The sequence below is a fragment of the Drosophila biarmipes genome, chromosome 3R (genome assembly GCF_025231255.1).
Source record: "Drosophila biarmipes strain raj3 chromosome 3R, RU_DBia_V1.1, whole genome shotgun sequence".
NCBI classification, from domain to species: domain Eukaryota; kingdom Metazoa; phylum Arthropoda; class Insecta; order Diptera; family Drosophilidae; genus Drosophila; species Drosophila biarmipes.
Window position 1 is genome coordinate 12,435,983 of NC_066616.1, and position 21,437 is coordinate 12,457,419.

Here is a 21,437-nt window from a genome sequence, read left to right on the forward strand (position 1 = left end):
TGTGTTAAACAAAGAAAATTAATGGGAAACATGAAGTCATATTTTTTTAAACTAATAGATTATAAAGAATGAACTAAAATTTTAGGTTTCTATTAATTTGTTGATAATTATGGTAAATTCATGTCATATTTGTAGAGTGAGTTACAATTTAAGAAAGTTAAATTAATTTTTAAATTTCAATTTGAAAATATACATATTTTACAACACTTGGTATTGACGCTACACAGCACTTCTAAACAATCGATAAGAGCTATCGATTGTTTCAAGTGTTGCAAGGTGTCGTACTTTGCTCCCTTCTCAACACTAACCATTTCTCACGTGTAAAACTTCAACGTTTTGTTTTTCTCCTCATTTCGGCTTTAATTAACTTAAAATGAAACGCCTGACTGACGAACGTGCCAAGATCCTGTTCGAGCACCTGTCCAAATAGTGGGTAAACTGAATCTACCAACAGAACGTAGCTAACAAGTTAACTTCCAGCATTGGCACCAACGTGAAGCAGTTGATCGACCGCCCGGATGGAACATACTGCTTTCGGGAGCACCGCGACCGGGTTTACTACGTGTCCGAGCGGATCCTGAAGCTGAGCGAGTGCTTCGGCTACAAACAACTGGTCTGCGTGGGCACCTGCTTCGGCAAGTTCTCCAAGACCAACAAACTGAAGTTCCACATCACAGCGCTCTACTACCTGGCGCCCTACGCCCAGTACAAGGTGTGGGTGAAGCCCTCCTTCGAGCAGCAGTTCCTCTACGGCAACCACATCCCCAAAACCGGACTCGGTCGCATTACGGAGAACGCCGGTCAGTACCAGGGCGTGGTGGTCTACTCCATGAACGATCTGCCCCTGGGATTCGGAGTCCTGGCCCGTTCCACAACGGACTGCAAGACCGCCGATCCCATGACCACCGTCTGCTTCCACCAGTCGGACATCGGCGAGTACATTCGCGCGGAGGACACGCTATTTTAGATAACTAGCTGCTAAGTTTCTACATGTTTTATAGCAATCACCATGTTTAGGTTAATAATAAGACTGCTGAGAAGAACGGAGTGTTTTACGTTTTGTTATTCATCAGCCTCTATTATTTGTCAACTATTGGTGGCTTGAAAAAAACCCAGATTGGGAAGTTTTGTAAATAAGGTGTCTCAAGATTAAACTTAAGCGGGCAAACTAAAATCCACATTTAGCAAATACACCCTCCCTTAGCACAGTGCTGTCAGATTAGCTACTTCCTTGTCAAACTATGCTTTTTGGCTTTAAAAATTATTGTCAGCACTATTTCAGTATGACCGTACATAAAATATTTATCATAGCTAGTGCCTGCCCATCTCTATTTTACAATTTATCGATATTGATAACTTTTTTGTCTCCCGGTAACAGCGATTTATTTCGATAATTATTTTTATTCTAAGATATCGAACTTTGATGCATTTTTCACATCGCTACACTCAATTCATAATAAAAAAATTTAACAAATCGCGCAAACCAGTGGCAAGTGCATTTACCGACTTCGTGGGTTTCTTCGATGGAAAAGCGTCTGAATGCGGCTGCAATATGGCTGCTGATACTGTTGTATGGGGCTGTCACTGGTGAGGGGCTATATTCGGGCGCCCGGCGGCTGAACCTGAGTCATCTAATTCGAACTTTCTTTGTCCACAGCTCAAGGCGAAAGAACGCGAGATAAGATGTACGAGCCCATAGGAGGAGCCAGTTGCTTTCGCCGGCTAAATGGCACCCACCAGACTGGGTGTTCCTGTGAGTCGAATAGAAAATATCCATAGAAAACCCCCTCCTAATCCCCTTCCCAACAGCCACCTACTCCGGTTCCGTGGGAGTACTCCATCTGATAAACGTCGAGGCCGACCTGGAATTCCTTCTGGCCAGCCCACCATCGCCTCCATACGCCCCCATGATACCTCCTCATCTGTTCACACGCAACAACCTTATGCGCCTGAAGGAGGCCGGTCCAAGGAACATCTCCGTGGTGCTGCTGATTAACCGGACGAACCAGATGAAGCAGTTCTCGCACGAGCTTAATTGCCCCAATCAGTATAGTAACCTAAACAACAGCGAGACGTGCGATGCCAGCAATCCAGCCAACAACTGGAATCCCTGGGGCACTGGCCTGTTGCACGAGGACTTTCCCTTCCCCATCTACTACATAGCCGATCTGGACCAGGTCAAAAAGCTGGAGAAGTGCTTTGAGGACTTTAACAACTTCAACTACGAGACGCACGCCTTGCGCAGTCTGTGTGCCGTCGAGGTCAAGTCCTTTATGTCGGCCGCAGTCAACACCGAGGTCTGTATGCGGCGCACCAACTTTATCAACAACCTGGGGGGCAGCAAATACTGCGATCCGCTCGAGGGTCGCAATGTCTACGCCACCTTGTACCCCCGGAAACCAGCCGCCGAGAACAATACTGAGATAGTACATACGAATGAAAAGTTTATTCTCGTATCCTGCCGCCTGGACACTGCCACTATGTTTGATGGCGTTGGTAAGTGTGATTTATAAAATATGTGCAATGTATGTGTGAGTTTTATCATGCCTTCCTTAATTTTCAGGTCTAGGAGCCATGGATTCCCTCGTGGGCTTTGCTGTTTTCACCCAGGTGGCGCATCTTTTGCGACAGCTTGTGCCGCCCCAAAGCTCTTTGTCAGATTCCCTGCGAAATGTGCTCTTTGTGACTTTTAATGGCGAATCCTACGACTACATTGGCTCGCAGCGATTCGTTTATGATATGGAGAACCTCCATTTCCCACCAGAGTCCACAGGCAGGCCACCTATTACCTTCGACAATATTGAGCTTATGCTGGACATTGGCACACTGGACGATATAACCACAATTAAGCTGCATATGCTGTATGGAACTTCGTTGGCTAAGGAAATTCTAGATCAAGTTAACAACTATGCAAAGTCGCCTCGCTATGGTTTCAACCTAAACATCCAGGGTGAATTAAGTGCCCACATACCACCAACATCGGCGCAATCATTTCTACGACGGGATCAACATTTTCCAGTTCTGATTATGAACTCACGGCCGACCAACAAATATTACCACTCAATCTACGATGATGTGGTTAATGTGGATTTCACCTATGGGAACACCAGCAAGGACTTCACCCAGTTGGCGGAAATAAACGACTTTAAGACCTTCAAGGCAGATTCACTGCAAATGAAAGTGCGCAACGTTTCCTCCATTTTAGCCTTCGCGCTGTATCAGAGACTTACTGGAAAGGAGTACACGGGCACCAAAGTGGCCAATCCTGTTCTGTCGGATGAGTTCCTTTACTGCTTCCTGCAATCAGCAGACTGTCCACTTTTTAAGGCCGCGTCCTATCCGGGCAGTCAGTTAACAAACCTGCCCCCCATGCGGTAAGTATAGATTTTGTTTGTATTGGATTTTATATCAATCTTCTTTTTCTTCTACCAGCTATATAAGCGTCTTGGGCGGATCTCAAGAGTCATCCGGCTACACATACAGAATGCTGGGCTACCTCTTGTCGCAGACGCAGCCACACATTCCCCAAGAAAACTGTACCGACTTGCCGCTGCACTATTTCGCCGGCTTCAACAATATCGGGGAGTGCCGTCTTACCACGCAGAACTACAGCCACGCCCTAAGTCCAGCTTTTCTTATTGATGGTTAGTTTTTATGTTCTTAAATCTAGTACGTATTAAATTCATACATCTTGTAGGTTACGATTGGAGTTCCGGCAACTACTCGACATGGACTGAGTCCACCTGGTCACAGTTCAGTGCGCGCATTTTCCTGCGTCCGTCCAATGTGCACCAGGTCACAACTCTCAGCGTTGGCATTGTGGTGCTGATCATCTCCTTCTGCCTGGTGTACATAATTAGCTCTCGATCGGAAGTCCTCTTCGAGGATTTGCCGGCTAGCAATGCCGCGTAAGTCACTTCAGATGTCCCTACTTAGTCATCGCCAATTTGCTCATCAGTTTCTCGGGGAACTGCAACCCATATCATCGTCGGAGCCTAATTTTATCTTTGTTTCTGTGTAATATTTATTTCAAATTTATTGTTTCTAGATTATTTGGTTGAGGTCACAACTGCCACAGCGACGACATCATCGCGTTCAGCTGCTCATTCCACAGATTTCTGCATGCCTAATCGTTACAGTTTCAAAGTAGTTAGTCGTTAATCGATCGATTAAAGCCTCTGATTTATGCGTGCCCTTTTAGGTTGCCGCGACCGACGGCCTGTTAGCCCGGGAAAATCTGGAACTAAATCTGAGGCCATGCCGGAGCTTATTGGCAGCTGAAACAATTAAAGACAGACTTAACAAAGACACTAAAATGATATTCTAACTCGTCTTATTTAAACCATTAAGCAAACCTTTATTTATATGTATTTTTGTATTTTAAACAAGTAATTTAGCCTCTAGCGACTATGTTGTATCATATATAGACATTTAACCAATTGCGACAAAACCTAACCTACGTATGAAGTTCTTTCTACTTGTCCGGCCCGTTTTGCATTGTACATAGAGATAAACTAAATTGAACCTCTGAGAATGCCAAGGAAGAGACGTCTGTACAAATATTGACAAGAATCTGCTATAAATCATACAACACTGGAAATACTTATACCTTTTGCATCCATTGCGATACTGAACTTATTGATCTGAAATCGTCACTTCATAGAAGACAAATAATTATTATAACGACTTTAAATAATATATGTTTAATAAATTTTGATAAGGTGTAAACGACTGTCTTATTATCCAAGTTCTGTAGCCATCAGGTTATGCACTTTCATTCACAGCTCTCAGTTATACAAATCCTTCAGCAGAGATCCCAACGATTGAGGCAAGCCAACCGGAAAGGGAGTTACGAATAGTTATTTTCTCTTAGTGGCTACCAAAGCAGCTCATTTTTACTAGCGTAATGGAGTAGTGTCTTCCTTATTCTCGAAAAAGCTAAGGAAGTTCGCAAAGTGCTGAAGAAATTGACAATGTACTTACCACTACCACAAATAGTTCGTATGGCAGTACCTTGGTAATATAAAGTCCAAAATAATTCAATTCCTTTCATTTAGCAATCCCTGTTGCCGGAGATTAACAATGGAACTGGCGATGACCCCGGCGGATGCTTTCGTGTAGCCTCCACTCAGCAACATGACCACAGGAATGCCCAACGCGCGGAATGCGCTGAATACTAACCGATCCCGCTCCATCACGCCCTCCGCCGAAATGGCCAGATTTCCCAGTGGATCCCCCCGGAGCACATCAGTGCCTGCGTTGTAAATGACCACGTCCGGACGGAATTGGGCCAGGGACTGCATCAGGCAGCGTTTCAGTTGCCTGAGGTAGAACGCATCCTCGGTGTGGTTTCTCAGCTCCACGGCACAGCGGATACTCTCCTTGGCCACGTGATCCCGCGGATAGATGAACGCATTGTACATATCTAAAATATAGACGGCTGCCACGTTGTTGAAGTCCCGCTCATGTCCGTTGCCCTGATGGGCGTCCAGATCCACAATCATGATGCGGCGGACTCGGTAAGGTTCCTGCTCGAACAGCCGGACGATGAGCAGCGAGATATCCGCATACGGACAGAAGCCGCCGCCCCTGTATGAGCAGCAGTGATGGAATCCACCGCCCAGGTTGATGGCCCAACCGTAATCCAAGGCCAGCTTGCCGGCCAAAATGGAGCCGGCTGCCTGGAAGCGCATAGGACGCAAGTAGGACCGCTGAATGTAGCGATTGGGAACAAAGGCCATCACCGGCACCTCCGCGATGCAGGCCACATTCATACTCCACTGCAGCGATTTCAGGTAATCCCGGGTGTGGATGCGGCGCAGCTGGTCCTTGCTCAGCTCCTTGGGCTCGTAGAAGCTGCCGCCATCAAGCTGCAGTTCGGCGCATAGGAGCTGTGATGAAATAGCGGATACTCTGTACACCCGGAAGAAGTTAGGGATGCTTACGCACACGGACCTTCTGTATGTGCTTGCCCTTGGCCGCATCGAATGGATGTAGGCGTTCAAGGCCAGCGAAGCGCACCGCATACTGCCGGGAGAAGACGATGGGCAGCTTGCTGGTGGAGCGGGCGTCCTCCCGCTTCACCCAGACCACCTCCTCGGACTCGATCTCTTCGTGGTGCACTCGCTCGGTTAAACGCTTCATGGTGAATTCCAGACTACGTGAATTACATCCGCTCGACACCAGTTGAATTGGCTACGCAGATAGAAAATGCAATTCCGGATGTTTGGGGCTGGGGGTGGATGGCGCCATCAGCTGTCGCCGGCGAAAAGCTCCTATCCAAGCACTTTGGGTAAGCTTTTGCATCAATCAACAAATGCACTTTAAACAATTTTATTTCGCATGGCTACCATCAATATTACATTTTTACATGCAAGGCTTCAGTAATTTGCCTCTACTTCGATAAACAAGTCGGTTATGGTCATCTTGTAAGTCCCTATAGGTGTTAAGGACAAGCTGGCCACGGGAATCCCTTAGTTGCCAAAAGTTCTTCCACTGGTTGGGGATAAGGAAAATATATCTTATATATGTATATATCTGGTACATTTTATAAATATTTTCAATAATTTACAAATTTGTTTATGTACATTTTTTACTAGTTTTTACTAGATCATAGATCTACTTACATGTTCCTTGGGCACCTTAGAGGGGGTTTGAAAAACAAACCAGATAGCTGCTTCGGCGCAGGGCGGAGTGGTGAGGGAACCTAAAGGCCTAAATTAAAAACAAATCGAAAAGGCAGCCATACCAACCTTGGTAAACGAAGTATTTCTGGGTGTCTACGCCAACAAACAGATCTCCCAAAGCCATGTGCTCCTCGAGCGGATGGTCATCATCCACTTTGGATATCTTAGAGACTTGCTTGCAGATCTCATTCAAGGCTGGCGTTCGTATTTCCGGATTCTTTGTTGGAAATAAGAAAACATCGTATGGATTTTAGCTAATAAATTACCCACCTCCATATAACGTATGGGCAAAGCCAAGATCGCAAATCCATTACAATGAAGAGCAGCTTCCTGGTTGGTTCTGTAATTGCAGTTCTTATGGACTATGTGCAGCTCTCCGTCGTAAAAATACCCGTCCAAGTTGTGCTCGGATCCTTCGCTCTCTTCAGAGCCCCAATGGAAGTGCAGCTGCTGGGCCTCGAAGACCTGTCCACCCTGACTGCTGATGCAGAGGGATGGCTGCTTTCCCTCCACCGTGTTCGGAATCCTCATGAGGACTGTCAGCCCATTGTTGATCACAGACAACTGATCACTCAACAGCTTATTGTAATTTACTAACTTCAGTTGGGGGACATTATATGTAATGCTCTTTAGATAGATAGCTTTTATTATCGGTGACTAGCAAGTAGAAGGCGTTGCTTACATTGCACGACCACAGAGCGATTGGCGATTGTCTTTTGCCATCTTTAACATTCCAATCTCTTCCTTGCTTATCATAATTAAATCCAAAGTGGCTCCTGGTCCCCGGATTGGTTAGGGCAAAGCTTCTAACCACAAGGAACATGTATAAAACACTTGCAGATTTACAACGATAATAACGAGAGAAACTAAAACAAACTTTTTGACTTTTATTTTCCAGGTGCTGAGATAGCAGCAGGATGTATCCTTGAGTTACACTCTATGGGCATATGTACAACTTTTTGGTTTCCAACTGCTTCGCCTTGCGGTCTATTATATTCTGCTCCACCATGCGGTTGCAGCCCTCGTAGATGTACTTGGTCAGAAAGAAGAGAACCTCGAAAATGGCCACCATAGAGAAGCCCACAAAGATGGACATTATGTTGCCAATGGTACCTGTGAATTGGAGCACTATAAACCAAGATGCCAAGGAATGATATGGCCCATTACTCACTGAACACCTCGAACCAGGCATTGTTCAGCAGCCGGATATAATACTGGGCATGTGCATCGCCAAAGTAAACCCTGAGAACGGAGATATCTGAGCTGAACTCCGTCTGGTTGTTCTCATCCACCTTCAGGGTGGCCAGATAGTTGTCTATGGGAAGAGAACTCATCGAAACCCGGTAAAGGACATCGCTGCAGGAAGGCAGGCACTGTGGACAATATAGAGCCTCCTCGACTTCGCGCTCCAAGCCCAGAGTCATCTGCCTCTCTGTCAGGACATTACGCCACTTGACTGGAAATAAACCCATTTAGGCGATGGCAACCTAAAGAGATCAAACTATTTGCTTACACATGTACTGATTGAGGCAGGAGACATGACCCAGTGTGCAGAAGACGACGCCATCGAGGTTCTCCACCAGCTGGAGGGGCATCTGGAAGGGCAAGCATCGGCACAGGGCGATGACACTACGGATTCGGCACCTGGTGATGCAGTTCGGGAAGCTGTAAGCGTAGGTGACGCTCTTGACTACCGCTTCATGGATAGGATACTGAACCTCGTGTTCGAAATAACACCGTCGCTGTGAGATATGTATTATTAGTTTTGTAAGCCAGTTTTAGTTTTGGAGTCTAAGCAACGTACACCGAATGGAGAGAAGGACTTCAAGCTGTCATCTGTGTCCACCACTCGAGCATAGACCGATATGGAGCTATCCTCTCCCTGACCGGGAAACATCTCCAGGACGTTGGAGGAGCTAACCGAGGCATAGTTCTCAGCACTGTGAATCATTACAATATATCCATTTGTATTCAGCACGGTGGCAAAGTAGTCCGACTGGCTGTCGTTCAGCACTACCTTGAGACCCAGTTCCGGCCTGGCCAGGCGGTCCTTGAAATGGCGTTTCTTTAATCTGGCGAGGCTTGGGGTTAGTCTGAATCACTTCCGAAGCAACTCTTACTTATTCTCTAGGTTGAAGGTGCAGCAGGGTCCGTACATGGTGAGGCTCTCCTGAAAGGCGTCCTTGCTGAAGCAGGGAATGTCCACGTTGGCTAGGCTGCACTTCAGCACGAACTCTTCGCATTTAGGGGATAACTGAGGGACTAGAACGTTATACATCCTACAAATTAATCAAATGCTCTGTAGTTTACGTACCAACTTCATTATGCGGCGCGTGTCGAAGAAAGTCTCGTTGTTCCAGGTGCCAAAGACGTCAAGGAATGTCTGAAAGGTGACAAAGTCATCGGTGTCCACGATTACCCCCACGTGGGTATAGAATTCCCGAAAGAAACCCAGGCGCTCCAGAAAATATTCCACGGGACGAATCACGGGACTGTTCAACCTCCTGCAATTAAGGTATACAAGTGAATAGTATATTGAATTTATCTTTATTACTCACAGTTCCTCAGCATATCTAATGACCGCCTGTCGAGAGATGCGATTGTTTGGGCAAATGGAAACAGCAGGAAAAGGGACATTTTCCACTGGATAAAGTGGATCCTTCAAATTGGTCACAAAGGACTGGGAAACGAACTGGTCCCAGGTGAGTGAGAGCACCACCACCAGGGAGATGGTGGTGGCCATGTGTAGCAGCAACCATATCAACCTGACCCAAAACATATCCAAATAAGTAAGCCAGGGTAATCTTATAGCAAACACATCGTACCTTTCACCCAAAGTTAAGTCGGGCGACAGCAGCTTATTGTATCCCTGTAGTGATATATTCCTGAGGAGATCAGCCATGTCCATGCAAAAAGCAGAGCCCAAGGAGGCTTTTCGCTGGCCTTTGGACTTCTTTTCCTTGGCTGCCTTGGGGTTTTTGATCCACCAAATGGCATTGGAAGTTGACTCCAGCTTAACCATGTTTGAGAGGTGTAGTTTTCCGAAATCCTTTTCAAGTCACTGCCTTTTTAATACTGGTTGGTATGCATACTTCGACTTCCTTTATGAGCAAAACTAACAGGTAATGGGCGTGACTAGCTAATGAATTTCATCCATTAACGCAGCCCTAATTATTGGTAGCGTCAGGAAATAATTAAAGTAAAGGCTGGAAAAAAGTTCTAACAAGAAAATCACCTAGTTCAAGATGTTATTTTATAATTTATTTAATAATATTATTCCATTGGAACAATTTTGGTCGCACTGTTAATGCTACTTATCTTAAACTTAATTCTATTGAATATTTTCCGGTATAATATATAACAGTTCATTGTCTAGCTAATCCTGAGACGACTAAAGCCACATAGTATAATGTTATTCCTAACCCGAAGGCCAGAAGGGTTGGCCCGGATAAGTGCGGGATCCCGGGAAGGCGTACTGATTCGGATTGACCACTCGGGCGATGTCCGTGTAACTGCGACCGCCTCGCGTCGGAGATTGGTAATATCCCCGGGCCGGGGAGCCGGACACGACTGCCAGGAGAAGGAGCAGGGACACCAGGAGGCTGTGGATGATTCCTTGAACTGACATGGCTCGGATGGAAGTGCTCCGCTGCGAGTGCTGAACTGCAATGCTGCCCGTGACCAGCCTATCTATATTTATATGGATATCGGCGGCCGATCGGTTCTTGCCGTTCTCAGACGCTGGCTTATCAATCAGGTTTTGGCACCGACCGAAAGCCCAGGAGAATTGCGTTGCCGCTCACGTAGATCTCGGCGCTTTGTATGATATGGTTTTTTATGATCACTCTGTTTTCTCAATATTTACTGACACGCTGCCCGCGCCAAGTCATTCACTCCGCCGCCCGTTGTGCCGTGAGTGGGCACATATGGCATACAGCACCTGATCTTGACTCTAATTGCGTGGTGAATGATTTGGCTCTATTGGTGCGACCTGGCGACACAGCCTCTCAGCATAAAAGCCCGTGCTCGTCGTATTTAAATCGTAATTAGCGACTCTGACGGGCTGGAGCAATGACGTAGGTGCGCCATCTGAGGCGGTGTATTAGCAAATTCTTGCATAAACAATTGCCATGTTCGGCGCAAACAGTTGTCACTGACTTGGGCCGAAGTCTTCCTTCCTGTATGCTGGCTGGGATCTGGTTTGCGGCTCCACTTCCTCAATGGCAATCGGTGCTCGAGGGGAAGTCCTAGGCGACCGGCTGCATCGCCACCTGAATCACTTGGCCTGAATCACGCGCAAGTACCTCGCTGGGATCGTAAAGAGGCTATATATACCACACTTGTGAGCCACGATGAGGCCAGTCAGATGATGCCCTGGGTAATTATCAGGTCAACCGAAAATTACTGCTAACTGTTTCTGTAAAGGAGTTGCTCAAGCCCACTAAAAGTTTAATTTTAAGTATTTCTTCCGGAAGTTTTTAAGAATTTTAAGGTGGATAATAATATTACCCTATTAAACTTATGGAAATGATCTTGTGACTCATGAAAAGATCTCCCATTTTCTAGAATATTTTTATTGGGGGGTATTTAGTCACTGATTCGCTGGTGGATTTTCTAAATTATCTATAATTACTGGGAATTGGTTTGATGCATTAGATCATTCATGTTGAATGCTAGCATAGAATTACATCCAGAGCGTGATTCAAATTCTGTCGATCTAATAATTAGGTTCTGTTCTTTCCCAATAAATATTTCCTATGAGTAAAGTAACACAGAATTAAAAGGCATATTTCAACATCTCTAAGATAAGTTAAACATTTTTAAAGCTAATGCATTTTTGTACACCCTAAAGAATACATATGTCTGAAATGGTATACACTAAACGTTTATAGAATTTTTAAGACAATTTTTCTCTTACGAATGAATAATATTCTGAGGAATTCCCCCAAGTAATCCCTCGGCAAAAGCTCTCAGTCAGGGACCTTTCCTTACTACCCCAATAACCGGGAGCCCCACGCGTGTCTTTCCCTAAGTGGTGTCGCGCCCCCGTTTCATTTTAATTTAAATCACGTCGCAGCGATCCACCGAACGCGTCGCTCCGTAAATGCGAGCCAGTGATCATAAATCTTTAGATCGCAGATTAATACACACGTATGCAAGTAGCGGATTGATAGAGCTTATAATAATTAAACAACTTGTTGATAGATTAACTTTCGCTGGTTTCATTTTAATGTTTAATACTGCTGACAAAGTGATTTTAGATGGGGAAATGCTTAGCCCCACAAAGCCGAATAGGGAGCTCGGGGCAGGTACCGACTGCCTCCAGGACCCACATAGGGAGCTTGGTTTATGACCTTCGATATTTGCGAGTAGGTGCGCCCTTGACGGTTTCCGGAGGGCTTTCGTCTTCCATTTGGGTGAGAGTACGACGAATACGAAGGATAGTTGTAGCCGTATCCTCCAGCATAGCTTCCGTAGCCGTAGTTTCCATAGTCATTATTGGCATAGTTGTGAACTCCACCATACGAGTACTCATTATTTCCATAGTTCTGCTCTGCACCATAGCCCTTTCCGGACTTCCAGGACTTGAAGAACAAAGCACTACTCCAGTCCAGACAGCAGGATATCAGCAGGATGAGGATGGTCAAATAGGAGTTCAGGGCTCTCATCTTGGTTCTATTTCGAATCACTTTTAGTTCTGACCGTACAGCTACGCAGTTCTCCTCTATTTATACCCTGGGCATTGGAGTTGGGCAGCCATGGTGACACATTGTGGTCTAGCTCATTTAAATGGATTCTTTTTTATGTTTTTTTTTTCGATTCCCATAAAAACGTTCGGGATCTCTGGAAGATTAGCTCGGACAACGGGCAAGTGGCGACTCAATGCATTATGCTGGATTTATAGTAGCAGCCGGATTGGCACGATCAGCATGCGGAGCACGCGCCACTTGCTGAAAGACTCAGCGCTCACAAGCGGTCAGTGGTCAGTATACATCGGACATCCCATGTCCATCCATCCCCATAAAGACATCAAGTTCCCCAAAGCAGCGACTTTATTTAAAGCTTTATAGAATAACTTGAATTAGCATGTTATCTAAACTCAAATTTAGCAAAAGTTGAGTTCCCTTATTATCATAAAAGAATATCTTCTTAACCATAACTTTCAATCAATAACAAACTATCATAAATTATAAATAATTTGAAGTGTAAATTTTATACGACTAGAAAAACGCACAATTCACGATAATGATTTAAGACCCTTAATGATCATTCTTTGCTCACTCTATGAATTATTCAGAATTGGATGAAGCTTTCTTATATGTCTTACTTAACATTTTATACAATGTACGCTCATAGCTGTCGCATTATATTTTTACTTGTGCTGCGAGAGTTTTAGCTAATAAACGTCTTTGTTTACCTTTCGATTGAGGATGATCGTGATGATCGCTCGGAGACCTCCGTTAGAGAGCCCATTAGAGCTCCCAAACAAAGGTTACTCATCTTAATCATTCTCTCGCCGATCGCCGGACAGGTTTTCAATGCTTATTCAAGCATCACGGTTATCGCATAGGCGGAGCGAAAAAATTCCCCACAGTTAGAATCCGGCTCTCGCGTTGACCACTGCTCGATCATGAAGCGATCTCCACGAGCTTGGACTCCTGTCCAGGCCTGCCTCGCTTGGCTCTTCACACTCATCTCGATCCGCTCGTGCCTCGGCCAGTTTGCGGTTTCCTCACCCGGAGGAGCAGTTGCCTCTGCCGGCGGTGTTACCGTGGTGGCCGAACTGCCCGGATTCGGAGTCATCAACGGACTCCTCAATGCCATGCAAAACAACAACCGTTTTGAACAACAGCAACAATTTGAAAGGCTGCAGCAAGGAAGGCCTGGAGTGGGTAACAACCGGAGGGGAATGGGAGTGCCCAAGCCAGGATTTGGACCACCCAATAGACAGCAAGCGCCTCCTGGTTGGCCTCTAGGCTGGCAGTGGGGACCTAGCAGCAACCAGAATCAACAAGGCTGGGATCAATCGGGCTTCGGACCAGGTTGGAATGGAGGTGGACAAGGGTGGAATGGCGGAGGAGGTGGACCAGGATGGAATGGAGGAGGAGGTGGACCAGGATGGAATAGAGGCGGCGGAAGGGGACCACCCCCAAGGCCTGGTTGGAATGGCGGAGGACCACCACCAAGGCCTGGTTGGAATGGCGGACCGCCTCCACCAAGGCCAGGTTGGAACGGCGACGAGGGTCCACCACCTCCACCAGGGCCTGGTTGGAACGGCGATGGAAGGCCCCCACCACCACCTCCGCCAAGACCGGACTGGGGAGGCGGACCAGGATGGAATGGAGGACCTCCGCCTGAATGGAACAACAACCAGCCGGACCCCAACACAAATTGGGACGATCCAAATGATGACAACGATGACGATGAGTATACCACCACTCGCACACCACCGATCGTACCCACTTCCACAACACAAATTGCACCCATTGTCCAAACAACGACACCCCGGCCAGCGGAGACCCATCCCACTTACCAGCCACGTCCACCCACGCAGCCAACCAAGGACACCCTGATCATAGGCACCAATCGACCGCCGCTGGTGCCGCCCCAGAATCCGGACCCACCAACTCCGCTATATCCCACTTGGCCCGTGCCTCAGCCGACGCCGTCGCCAATTCACTCTATCGAGGCGTCCGAAGAGCGGGTCATCGTGTTCCCCAGTTCCAGCAAATACATCCGTTCCCCCAGCCAGGAGGAGGTGCCTTCGGTGCCCATCGATGTGAGACGAAGATGATTTAAGCCGAGGGACTTCCCCGACTCCCACTTGCTGTATATATTCATAGACCATTCTGTAATTGCCGCACTCAAGATCGTTTTTGGTGAACACTCAAGAACAGGTTCTCAGAGCTTGTTGTTGAAAATAACGAAATTTTAATAAATACATTTAAATAAACAAGAGATAATTGGTGGAAACGGGGGATGGGACAGATGAACGCTAGTAACCCCGCTGCTTGTAACCGCCTCCATAGGGATCCGGAGTCTTGTGCGGATAGTAGCCAGCGGAAGGAACTGAGGGTTGGGAGTAGGAGCCAGGCTGCGGAGGTGGATAGTAGGCGGTGGGAGGATGCACGGGACGAGGCGGTGGGTAGTATCCGTAGCCAGCTGGGTGGGTCTGCTGGTAGCTCCCATAGCCATGGCCGCCTCCGTAGTGATAGTCGTAGCCCTGCTCGTAGCCCTCTTGGATGAGTGGACCTGGTCCAGGGTACGGACGCGGGTAACCTCCTCCTGGCAGTGGCCTTCCTTGTGAATAATACCCCGGGTGATCATCCAAAGAGTCCAACAAAACCTGCGCGATCCTATCGAATGTGGGTCGACAGTGGGCCAAGCTGGCCAGGACTAGCACTAGGATCACAGCCAACAACTGCATCTTGGAGTATTTAGATTAAATTTGCTGTGTGCTCCAAGTTGCCTTCCAGCTTTTATAGCCAGCTGCACATGGCGATAAGAAAGATGAATGGAATCAGTAGAGGACCTTGACTACTGGAGCAAATGGTATAGGTTTATATATTGTTTATAACGCTAATCTGTGGAACTGGTAAACAAGGTTGTCTGAGAAAGCTTTCGTTCTCTTTTATGTATGGCATAGAAGATCATAATTATCATCTATGCTGGGATGAATTTGAAATACTTGGGAAATCCCCACAGCATGATTGCGTCTTCACTTGGCACTTTTTTTTATAGTCACAAACTAAAACCCAGCACTCAGAAAAAATTCCGTATACAAGAACACAATTTATATGCTTTATTTAATAATCCCCACTGTACACAAAAGATTGTTTAATGACTAGTTTTTCCTAGAACTGGGACTTTTTACAATAATATATAAAAATTGAAATTGAGTATTAGCACCCATATTATTTTTTGCAGTGTGAGCTGTCTCATTCAATTTACGGAAAATATAACTCAATGAGACTGGGACCACCTATCTGGCCATTGAGCCCCTGATGATAACCCCAAAAATAGACACTCAGCTAAGCTCTCATGGCACCTCATGGCATCCACCTCATCCTCAAATACACGCGCCGAGAGCTTCTGGGGTTTAGTATACCCACAGACGCCATGATCAGCAGGAGGGGAATCGTATTCGCCGCTCTGGCCCTCTTCTTGATCGCCTCCAGCCAGGGCTCGCAGTTTAGCCGGGACGAAAGCCAGGAGGATCAAGAGACGGAGTTCAACCTGGCCTCCACTTTGACGGGCGGCATAACCAGCAGTCGCCACCGCCAGCGGGCCCATCTCAATTCGCCGCTCTATCCGGGGCTAAGTCAGCTAGGAGGGGGTTATGGCGCGACAGCAGGCGCCACTGGATCCATCGACGATGCCCATGGCCATGAGCAAGGTGGCTCAAGCGTACGCGTGGCCAGTACGAACTCTATTGTTTTCCCCGGCAACCAGTTACCCAATCCGGCACTAACAATTACAGGAGGACACCAGTTCCCGGCATACCCGCCGCCAGGATTTCCAGGCCAACAGGCTCCAGTTCCGTATCCAGCTGCAGGGGGTTCTGCTTCAGAAGGGTCTTCTTCGGGTGGTTTCCAAAGTACAGGTAAGATTTCCAACCCAAGAAATGTCTATCAAGAGAAATACGTACAAATTCAATTGGGCTGCATCGATTAAAGAATGCAAACTTCAAAAAATCATAAAATAACATTTCAGAAATTCTAGAAAAATTGGTGAATAATGTCCTTAACTTCTCCATGTTGCAATACATTATAAGATTAAAAAACACTTTTCTTTTTCCCCGCTGTTTAGGTGCTGGTGGTGCTCCTGGTTATCCTGCCGCGGGCACAGTTCCGGTTCAGTATCCCACTGGAGTTCCTCCTGGAGCAGGAGCTCCAGGGTACTTTCCTGGCACTGGCGCCTATCCTTATCCAGGAGTGTATTTGCAACAGTACCCAGCCTATCCACAGCCAGCTCAGTTTCCGGCCTATGGAGTGGTTCCGGGTGCAGTTGCCCAGCCAGGTGTTCCTGGAGTAGCTGGAGTGCCTGGAGTACAAGGAGTAGCCGGCGTTCCTGGAGTACAAGGAGTTGCAGGAGCAACTGGTTCCGGTCCTGCCACCAGCAGTCAGAACTTCCATCGTTATCCGGCTCACAACCCCGCCGATCGCAACCACTTGGATCACCACTTCTCCATGAACACCGAGTACAAGGAGGATGGAGTCCACAAGGGACCCTTCGGAGTGCTCAACAACCACAATGCCTTCGGCTATGGCAGTGGCTATGGGGGCGGCTACAACGGCGCCTTCAACTCGCCGGCCTACTGAGGCTGGACGGGATTACGGGTGTACCGTGATGGTGGTGTTGATGAGGCGTGGAGTAACCCGAGTCGTAGTCATAAGTTGGCGGCTCCCTCCTTGACCAGGGGCAGCTGTCTCCGCCTTTCTTTCGAAGTGTTTGCCCTGCGAAACAAACTTGATTTCTGCACACCCAACCAAGATAATTAGCAATGCTGGCCAGTTACCAGTGACCAGTTGCACCTTGAACCGGAAAAAATAAAGCACATGCATTCGGCTGCCATACAGACAGATAACCTTACGCATACACATCTTATTCTTGTTCCCATTCTTGTTCCTATTCTTATTATTTTCTCCGGCGAGGACACAATTGAAGGGGACAGGAGCTACCTGGCTGAGTGGCAGGCAGCCGAGAAAAAGGAACGCACAAAGGCGCAGGACCTCTAGACGAGCCGAGGTGGTAGGAAATCAGCGTCAGAGGGAGAACGATTGGTACCTTTTCGGTCTCGAGCCCAACTGCAGCGACATAAATCGGCTGGGATTCGGTGTGCAGCCGATTTGCTGCCTGAGCGGCAGGGAGAAGGGCAAAGGAAGCCCATCCAAAGGACGACGTCTTGATGTCTTGCGGCGCATGCGCAGCCTGCCGCGCAAATCCTTAACAAATTTTTGGCGCTAAAATGGCAGAAGAGCGCGCCAAAAGCAGGGAACCGCAGGAAACTCAAACCCAAACCGAGAGTACACAGGCAAATACACGGATTGTGAATGATTTGGGCGGCGATATCGGTGGGTTTTACCTGTAGCAAATCGAACAGATCCCAGACTGCGTTTGATGTCCTTAGGTCATCAGCTATCAGCTGTTCGAAGATGAGCGTGAAAAAGAATACAATTTCAGCTGGGACAGACTCAAAACAATAGGCGGGGATGGGGATTCGGTATACTCATTCCAAAACTGGTCTGCATTTTACAGATTTTTCTGCATAGCCTTTGACCTCCAATGGTTTATGGACTCCTTTCTGGAAAAACATAAATTTTAGATAAGGGGAAAGGAAAATAATTGTGAAGATGGTTCACTTTTTCAGAAATGTGCATTTAAGTGCTTTAAAAGGTTTCTAAAAATGGGTTCCGAATGAATAATACAGCGCGAATTAATTAATAATCTTAAACTCCTTAACATACCAAAAAAAACGGATACATGCAGGACTTACCTGGCGAAGAAATATTTATATTTATACTCACGAAACCTGGATTAAAGATTTTTGAGAACTTCCTGTTTGAGCACCATTGCTATCTGTAGAAGAAAATAAAAATTTTAATTTCATACGTATTTTAAATAACTATTCAAAGATACCCACAATCCCCTCATTCAGAGTAAAAATGTTTACTATTTTTGAACGGACGTAAAATGTTTATTGGTATTCTCTGGGCAAAAACGATACATACATAACACTGAGTACATACATAACTAGTTACTGGAACAATGCAACGTTATCAACGTTCATGGAGGAGGAGGGAGAGAGGAAGTGGGATGAGGAGGGGCGGGATGGAAGTGGATGGTTTGCGTCACGAGGAGGGGAGTCCATGAACGGCTTAACAAATAACAGCATTAATAACGACTTCAGGAACAGATGCACATGGCACACACATTACGAGGGTTGATCGCGGCGCATTTCCAGGTTGTACAGGACACACGTGCCTGTGCTAGTCGTTTCGTATCCTTGCGCTTGTGTATCTGGGTAGAATAAGTTACTGGGCGATCCATGCCTGCTTTGGTGGCTTACGAGTTAGGTTTATTCAATGCTGGCATCTCTTAAAACTAGCTATATATTAGAACATGAATCGTTTTGCGATCGGGCTACATGTTGAGGATGTGGGTGTTAGAGATAATTTCGCTTTTCGTGTTTAGATTGATGGTATGTGGGTACGTATGCGGTATGTGAAAACTAAACAATAATACATGGCAAAAGAAACAAAAAGCACTCTTAACACAATATTTATGCAAAAACATGTCAATAATGCAAAGGTCACAATAATAATTAAAATATAATAAAAAGTGAGGACGTGGCGGGGACCAGGGACAGGGATCTAGGGACTAGGGGCTAGGGCTAAGATCAGGGGCTGAGTTTTCGATTAAGGCGGGGATCCGCTGTTCGTCTAATCCGATTTGAGCCGGGACCGGGTTGCTATGGGAACTGAAGCGTCTTAGAGCCTAAGTGAAGCGTAACATTTTGCAGCTCGTGAATTTGGCTAAACTTTTATCCTGTCCTACGACAGATTGCTTTCGTTCAGGTCGAGGTTGCTCTGGAAGAGCTCCTGGTTCGTCAGCAGCGGCACCTTGGCCACCTCGTGGAATATCTTGTGCGAGTACTTGTTCCGTATCGTCTTGATGGTGGCCCGTGGCTTGCGATGTAGGCCTGCATTAAGCACGGGCACAATCTCAGCGAAATCCGACAGCTGGTAGCCGGTGTAGTAGATAAGCGTCGAGCTCCAAGTTTGCTTGTCCAGCTGCCCCGGACCGCCGTGCATGCGCAGGGCCATGAACAAGGCGGCGGAGGCCATCTGAGAGTCGCTGAACGATATGGTGGCATAGTCCATTAGTGACAACTCCAAGATGTACCGAGCCAGGGTCAGCGTGGGCATGGGCACCTTGGCGCATCGGGCGTAGCGGCGCAGGAAGCGGTAGGACAGCGGAATGCCCAGATCGTAGTTGATGACGCGCAGTGTCTCACGCTCCATCCGCACCAGCTCGTCGTGGTTGTAGGCGCCATCGCAGATGTACAGGAAGTCCTCGATCAGCGGCGGCTGCCGTTCGTCGTACTTGCAGGCAATGAAGAAGGCAGCGGCGCCCAGAAGCTGCAGCTTCTCCTTGTTGATCACCTCGCGGCAGAGGTACAGATCAACGATCTTCACCGCCAGGTACAAAGTTTCGTGGTTCAGTTCGAAGGTCTCCTGCACCTCCACCATCCAGTCGACCAGCAGAGTGCGCATCCAGGTGGTCAGGTGCGTCTGTCTGGGCATGTAGTCGGCGATGGGGAACTCTGGTTCTCGCACCTTCAGGTAGTTAAATATGTCCATGGCGTAGTGTGAGACCTGGAAAGGATCGTCCCAGTTTTTGCGGTCGAAGTCTTCCACATCCTCGGGCACTGGTGGAATGGGCACCACCTGGCTGGGAGCAGTCTCTGGCAGTGTTAGCAACAGCGGCTGCGGCTGCTGCTCAGTCTTTTGCTGTAACTTGGCGGAGCGCCGACGCGCAGCCTCAAAGTTTCCAGACAGCCGCATGGAATCGCAGCTGGACACATCCTCCAGCGCGGACATGTACAGGCTGTCCTCAGTCTTGTTGAAGTCATTGGAGATCCGGCGCACTGGCTTAATGGCGGCCACCTGGGGAGCGGCCAGATTATGCATGGGCGGCAGCAGCACGGGGATCTGCATAGGATTTGGCATGGCGGGTAACTGAATCTCACCCAAAACCGTCTTCTTCGCGGCGGGCACTGCCTTGGGACGCGGCTTGGGCCTGGCCAGCGCCTCCTCAATCTTGTCCAGCACTTTGTGGCAGTTCTCCACCGAATCTTCCACTTTGCTGGAGGCGCGCGTTGCCATCTTGCTGGCGGCAAAGACGTTCACAGCGAGATTATCCTGTTTCTTAGCATCCAGCAGGGCCTGCAGCTGCTGGGCCGTTGGCTTTTTGCCCACGGCGGACTGCTCCTCATCCTGTCCCGGATGCAGTGTCATGATCTTAACATTGTTTGTCAGGTTACCCAGCGCCGAGCGCTTGATTTTGTCATTTTTGATGGGACTATGGTCGGCCTTGCGTTTGGCGCGCGTCTGCATGTTCTCGACATTGGGATCTATGTTGCCCGTGGCGGCGGCCCGGCGGTTCAGGCCCTTCCTGGTGGCGGCGCCCAGGGCCAGGAGCGGATTCCCCGCCCCGCCGCCCGCTTGCTGCAGCTGATGATGCCCGCCGGCGATGGCCGCGCGCGTTGTTGCCTTTGTGGGCGCCATTTTGAATGCCTGACTGCCTGTTTGTGTGTGAGCGCACTCGCCGTTTGTTGTTCTTGTTCGCGCGAGTGCAGCGGCTAGCTCGAGTCCTCCTCCGCTTGGTGTCTGTCTCTAGCTGGTCCTCGCTGGCGGCGTCCTGCTGCGGTGGTCTGTGCGCGGATACAACTCGAATCGTAGGCTACTGCTGATATTGTAGCGTAGTCACACAAACTCACAATTCTATTCCGGCTGGAGTTTTGTGGAGTTATGGCGCTTGGCCGGAGAGATGAAGAGCACTGAGAAAAAATTGAAAAAACACCGCCAGATGCCCAGCGATAGACTCATCCGCGATAGTCAGTGTGACCGTGCGCGGCCTTTGGCTGAGAGAGTGCAACGGAAATCGGGCGCAATGCAGCTCTGGGGGAAGCGAAAATATTGGGGGTGGCCTTTCCAAGAGCGGTTGAGTTTAAAATTTCTTTTGGGA

General features: G+C 47.8%; 11 protein-coding genes across 14 annotated transcripts; 4 read left to right on the top strand and 7 right to left on the bottom strand.

Annotated features, from left to right (window-relative positions):
* The first annotated feature begins 284 nt into the window (after window positions 1–284).
* On the top strand, window positions 285–1,047 carry LOC108031774 (60S ribosome subunit biogenesis protein NIP7 homolog). The gene is made up of 2 exons (XM_017105483.3): window positions 285–429; window positions 481–1,047. Exons 1-2 carry the CDS (start codon window positions 374–376, stop codon window positions 965–967), a joined length of 543 nt encoding a protein of 180 aa, XP_016960972.1. The 5' UTR covers window positions 285–373; the 3' UTR covers window positions 968–1,047.
* Window positions 1,048–1,389: 342 nt separating this feature from the next.
* LOC108031770 (nicastrin) lies at window positions 1,390–4,728 on the top strand. 3 transcript variants are annotated; one of them, XR_001768590.3, is made up of 8 exons: window positions 1,390–1,587; window positions 1,658–1,753; window positions 1,810–2,496; window positions 2,564–3,374; window positions 3,433–3,644; window positions 3,698–3,908; window positions 4,049–4,149; window positions 4,202–4,728. XR_001768590.3 is itself a non-coding variant. In XM_017105478.3 (7 exons), exons 1-7 carry the CDS (start codon window positions 1,524–1,526, stop codon window positions 4,059–4,061), a joined length of 2,094 nt encoding a protein of 697 aa, XP_016960967.1. In that variant the 5' UTR covers window positions 1,390–1,523; the 3' UTR covers window positions 4,062–4,728. The 3 variants fall into 3 exon arrangements, 1 of the variants encoding a protein (XP_016960967.1); XR_001768589.3 differs by having other exon boundaries at window positions 4,049–4,146; XM_017105478.3 differs by having other exon boundaries at window positions 4,049–4,728.
* Window positions 4,675–6,159, bottom strand: LOC108031772 (histone deacetylase 11). The gene is made up of 2 exons (XM_017105479.3): window positions 5,956–6,159; window positions 4,675–5,891 (listed from the first exon to the last, which is right to left on the bottom strand). Exons 1-2 carry the CDS (start codon window positions 6,142–6,144, stop codon window positions 5,040–5,042), a joined length of 1,041 nt encoding a protein of 346 aa, XP_016960968.1. The 5' UTR covers window positions 6,145–6,159; the 3' UTR covers window positions 4,675–5,039.
* Window positions 6,160–6,293: 134 nt separating this feature from the next.
* LOC108031773 (carbonic anhydrase 6) lies at window positions 6,294–7,585 on the bottom strand. Its single transcript, XM_017105480.3, has 5 exons — window positions 7,369–7,585; window positions 6,957–7,313; window positions 6,753–6,903; window positions 6,627–6,706; window positions 6,294–6,495 (listed from the first exon to the last, which is right to left on the bottom strand). The coding sequence occupies exons 1-5, from the start codon at window positions 7,507–7,509 to the stop codon at window positions 6,367–6,369; spliced, it is 858 nt and encodes a 285-aa protein (XP_016960969.1). The 5' UTR covers window positions 7,510–7,585; the 3' UTR covers window positions 6,294–6,366.
* LOC108031330 (sodium channel protein Nach) lies at window positions 7,559–9,730 on the bottom strand. Its single transcript, XM_017104582.3, has 8 exons — window positions 9,512–9,730; window positions 9,245–9,451; window positions 9,001–9,190; window positions 8,807–8,940; window positions 8,491–8,758; window positions 8,200–8,428; window positions 7,858–8,142; window positions 7,559–7,799 (listed from the first exon to the last, which is right to left on the bottom strand). Exons 1-8 carry the CDS (start codon window positions 9,706–9,708, stop codon window positions 7,624–7,626), a joined length of 1,686 nt encoding a protein of 561 aa, XP_016960071.1. The 5' UTR covers window positions 9,709–9,730; the 3' UTR covers window positions 7,559–7,623.
* Window positions 9,731–9,941: 211 nt separating this feature from the next.
* Window positions 9,942–10,540, bottom strand: LOC108031331 (uncharacterized). Its single transcript, XM_017104583.3, has one exon. It carries the CDS (start codon window positions 10,312–10,314, stop codon window positions 10,105–10,107), a length of 210 nt encoding a protein of 69 aa, XP_016960072.1. The 5' UTR covers window positions 10,315–10,540; the 3' UTR covers window positions 9,942–10,104.
* A 1,341-nt stretch (window positions 10,541–11,881) lies between these two features.
* On the bottom strand, window positions 11,882–12,387 carry LOC108031322 (heterogeneous nuclear ribonucleoprotein D-like). The gene has a single exon (XM_017104568.2). The coding sequence runs from the start codon at window positions 12,353–12,355 to the stop codon at window positions 11,960–11,962; it is 396 nt and encodes a 131-aa protein (XP_016960057.1). The 5' UTR covers window positions 12,356–12,387; the 3' UTR covers window positions 11,882–11,959.
* Window positions 12,388–13,240: 853 nt separating this feature from the next.
* Window positions 13,241–14,643, top strand: LOC108032159 (basic proline-rich protein). The gene has a single exon (XM_017106006.3). It carries the CDS (start codon window positions 13,318–13,320, stop codon window positions 14,479–14,481), a length of 1,164 nt encoding a protein of 387 aa, XP_016961495.1. The 5' UTR covers window positions 13,241–13,317; the 3' UTR covers window positions 14,482–14,643.
* On the bottom strand, window positions 14,596–15,150 carry LOC108032160 (proline-rich antigen homolog). The gene has a single exon (XM_017106007.3). The coding sequence runs from the start codon at window positions 15,112–15,114 to the stop codon at window positions 14,683–14,685; it is 432 nt and encodes a 143-aa protein (XP_016961496.1). The 5' UTR covers window positions 15,115–15,150; the 3' UTR covers window positions 14,596–14,682.
* Window positions 15,151–15,775: 625 nt separating this feature from the next.
* LOC108032249 (elastin) lies at window positions 15,776–17,279 on the top strand. 2 transcript variants are annotated; one of them, XM_017106114.3, is made up of 3 exons: window positions 15,776–16,107; window positions 16,168–16,290; window positions 16,497–17,279. In XM_017106114.3, the coding sequence occupies exons 1-3, from the start codon at window positions 15,807–15,809 to the stop codon at window positions 17,006–17,008; spliced, it is 936 nt and encodes a 311-aa protein (XP_016961603.1). In that variant the 5' UTR covers window positions 15,776–15,806; the 3' UTR covers window positions 17,009–17,279. The 2 variants fall into 2 exon arrangements, with proteins under 2 accessions (XP_016961603.1, XP_016961602.1); XM_017106113.3 differs by having other exon boundaries at window positions 15,776–16,290.
* A 1,464-nt stretch (window positions 17,280–18,743) lies between these two features.
* LOC108031993 (G2/mitotic-specific cyclin-B3) lies at window positions 18,744–21,302 on the bottom strand. The gene has a single exon (XM_017105787.3). The coding sequence runs from the start codon at window positions 20,975–20,977 to the stop codon at window positions 19,241–19,243; it is 1,737 nt and encodes a 578-aa protein (XP_016961276.1). The 5' UTR covers window positions 20,978–21,302; the 3' UTR covers window positions 18,744–19,240.
* Between the last annotated feature and the right edge of the window lie 135 nt (window positions 21,303–21,437).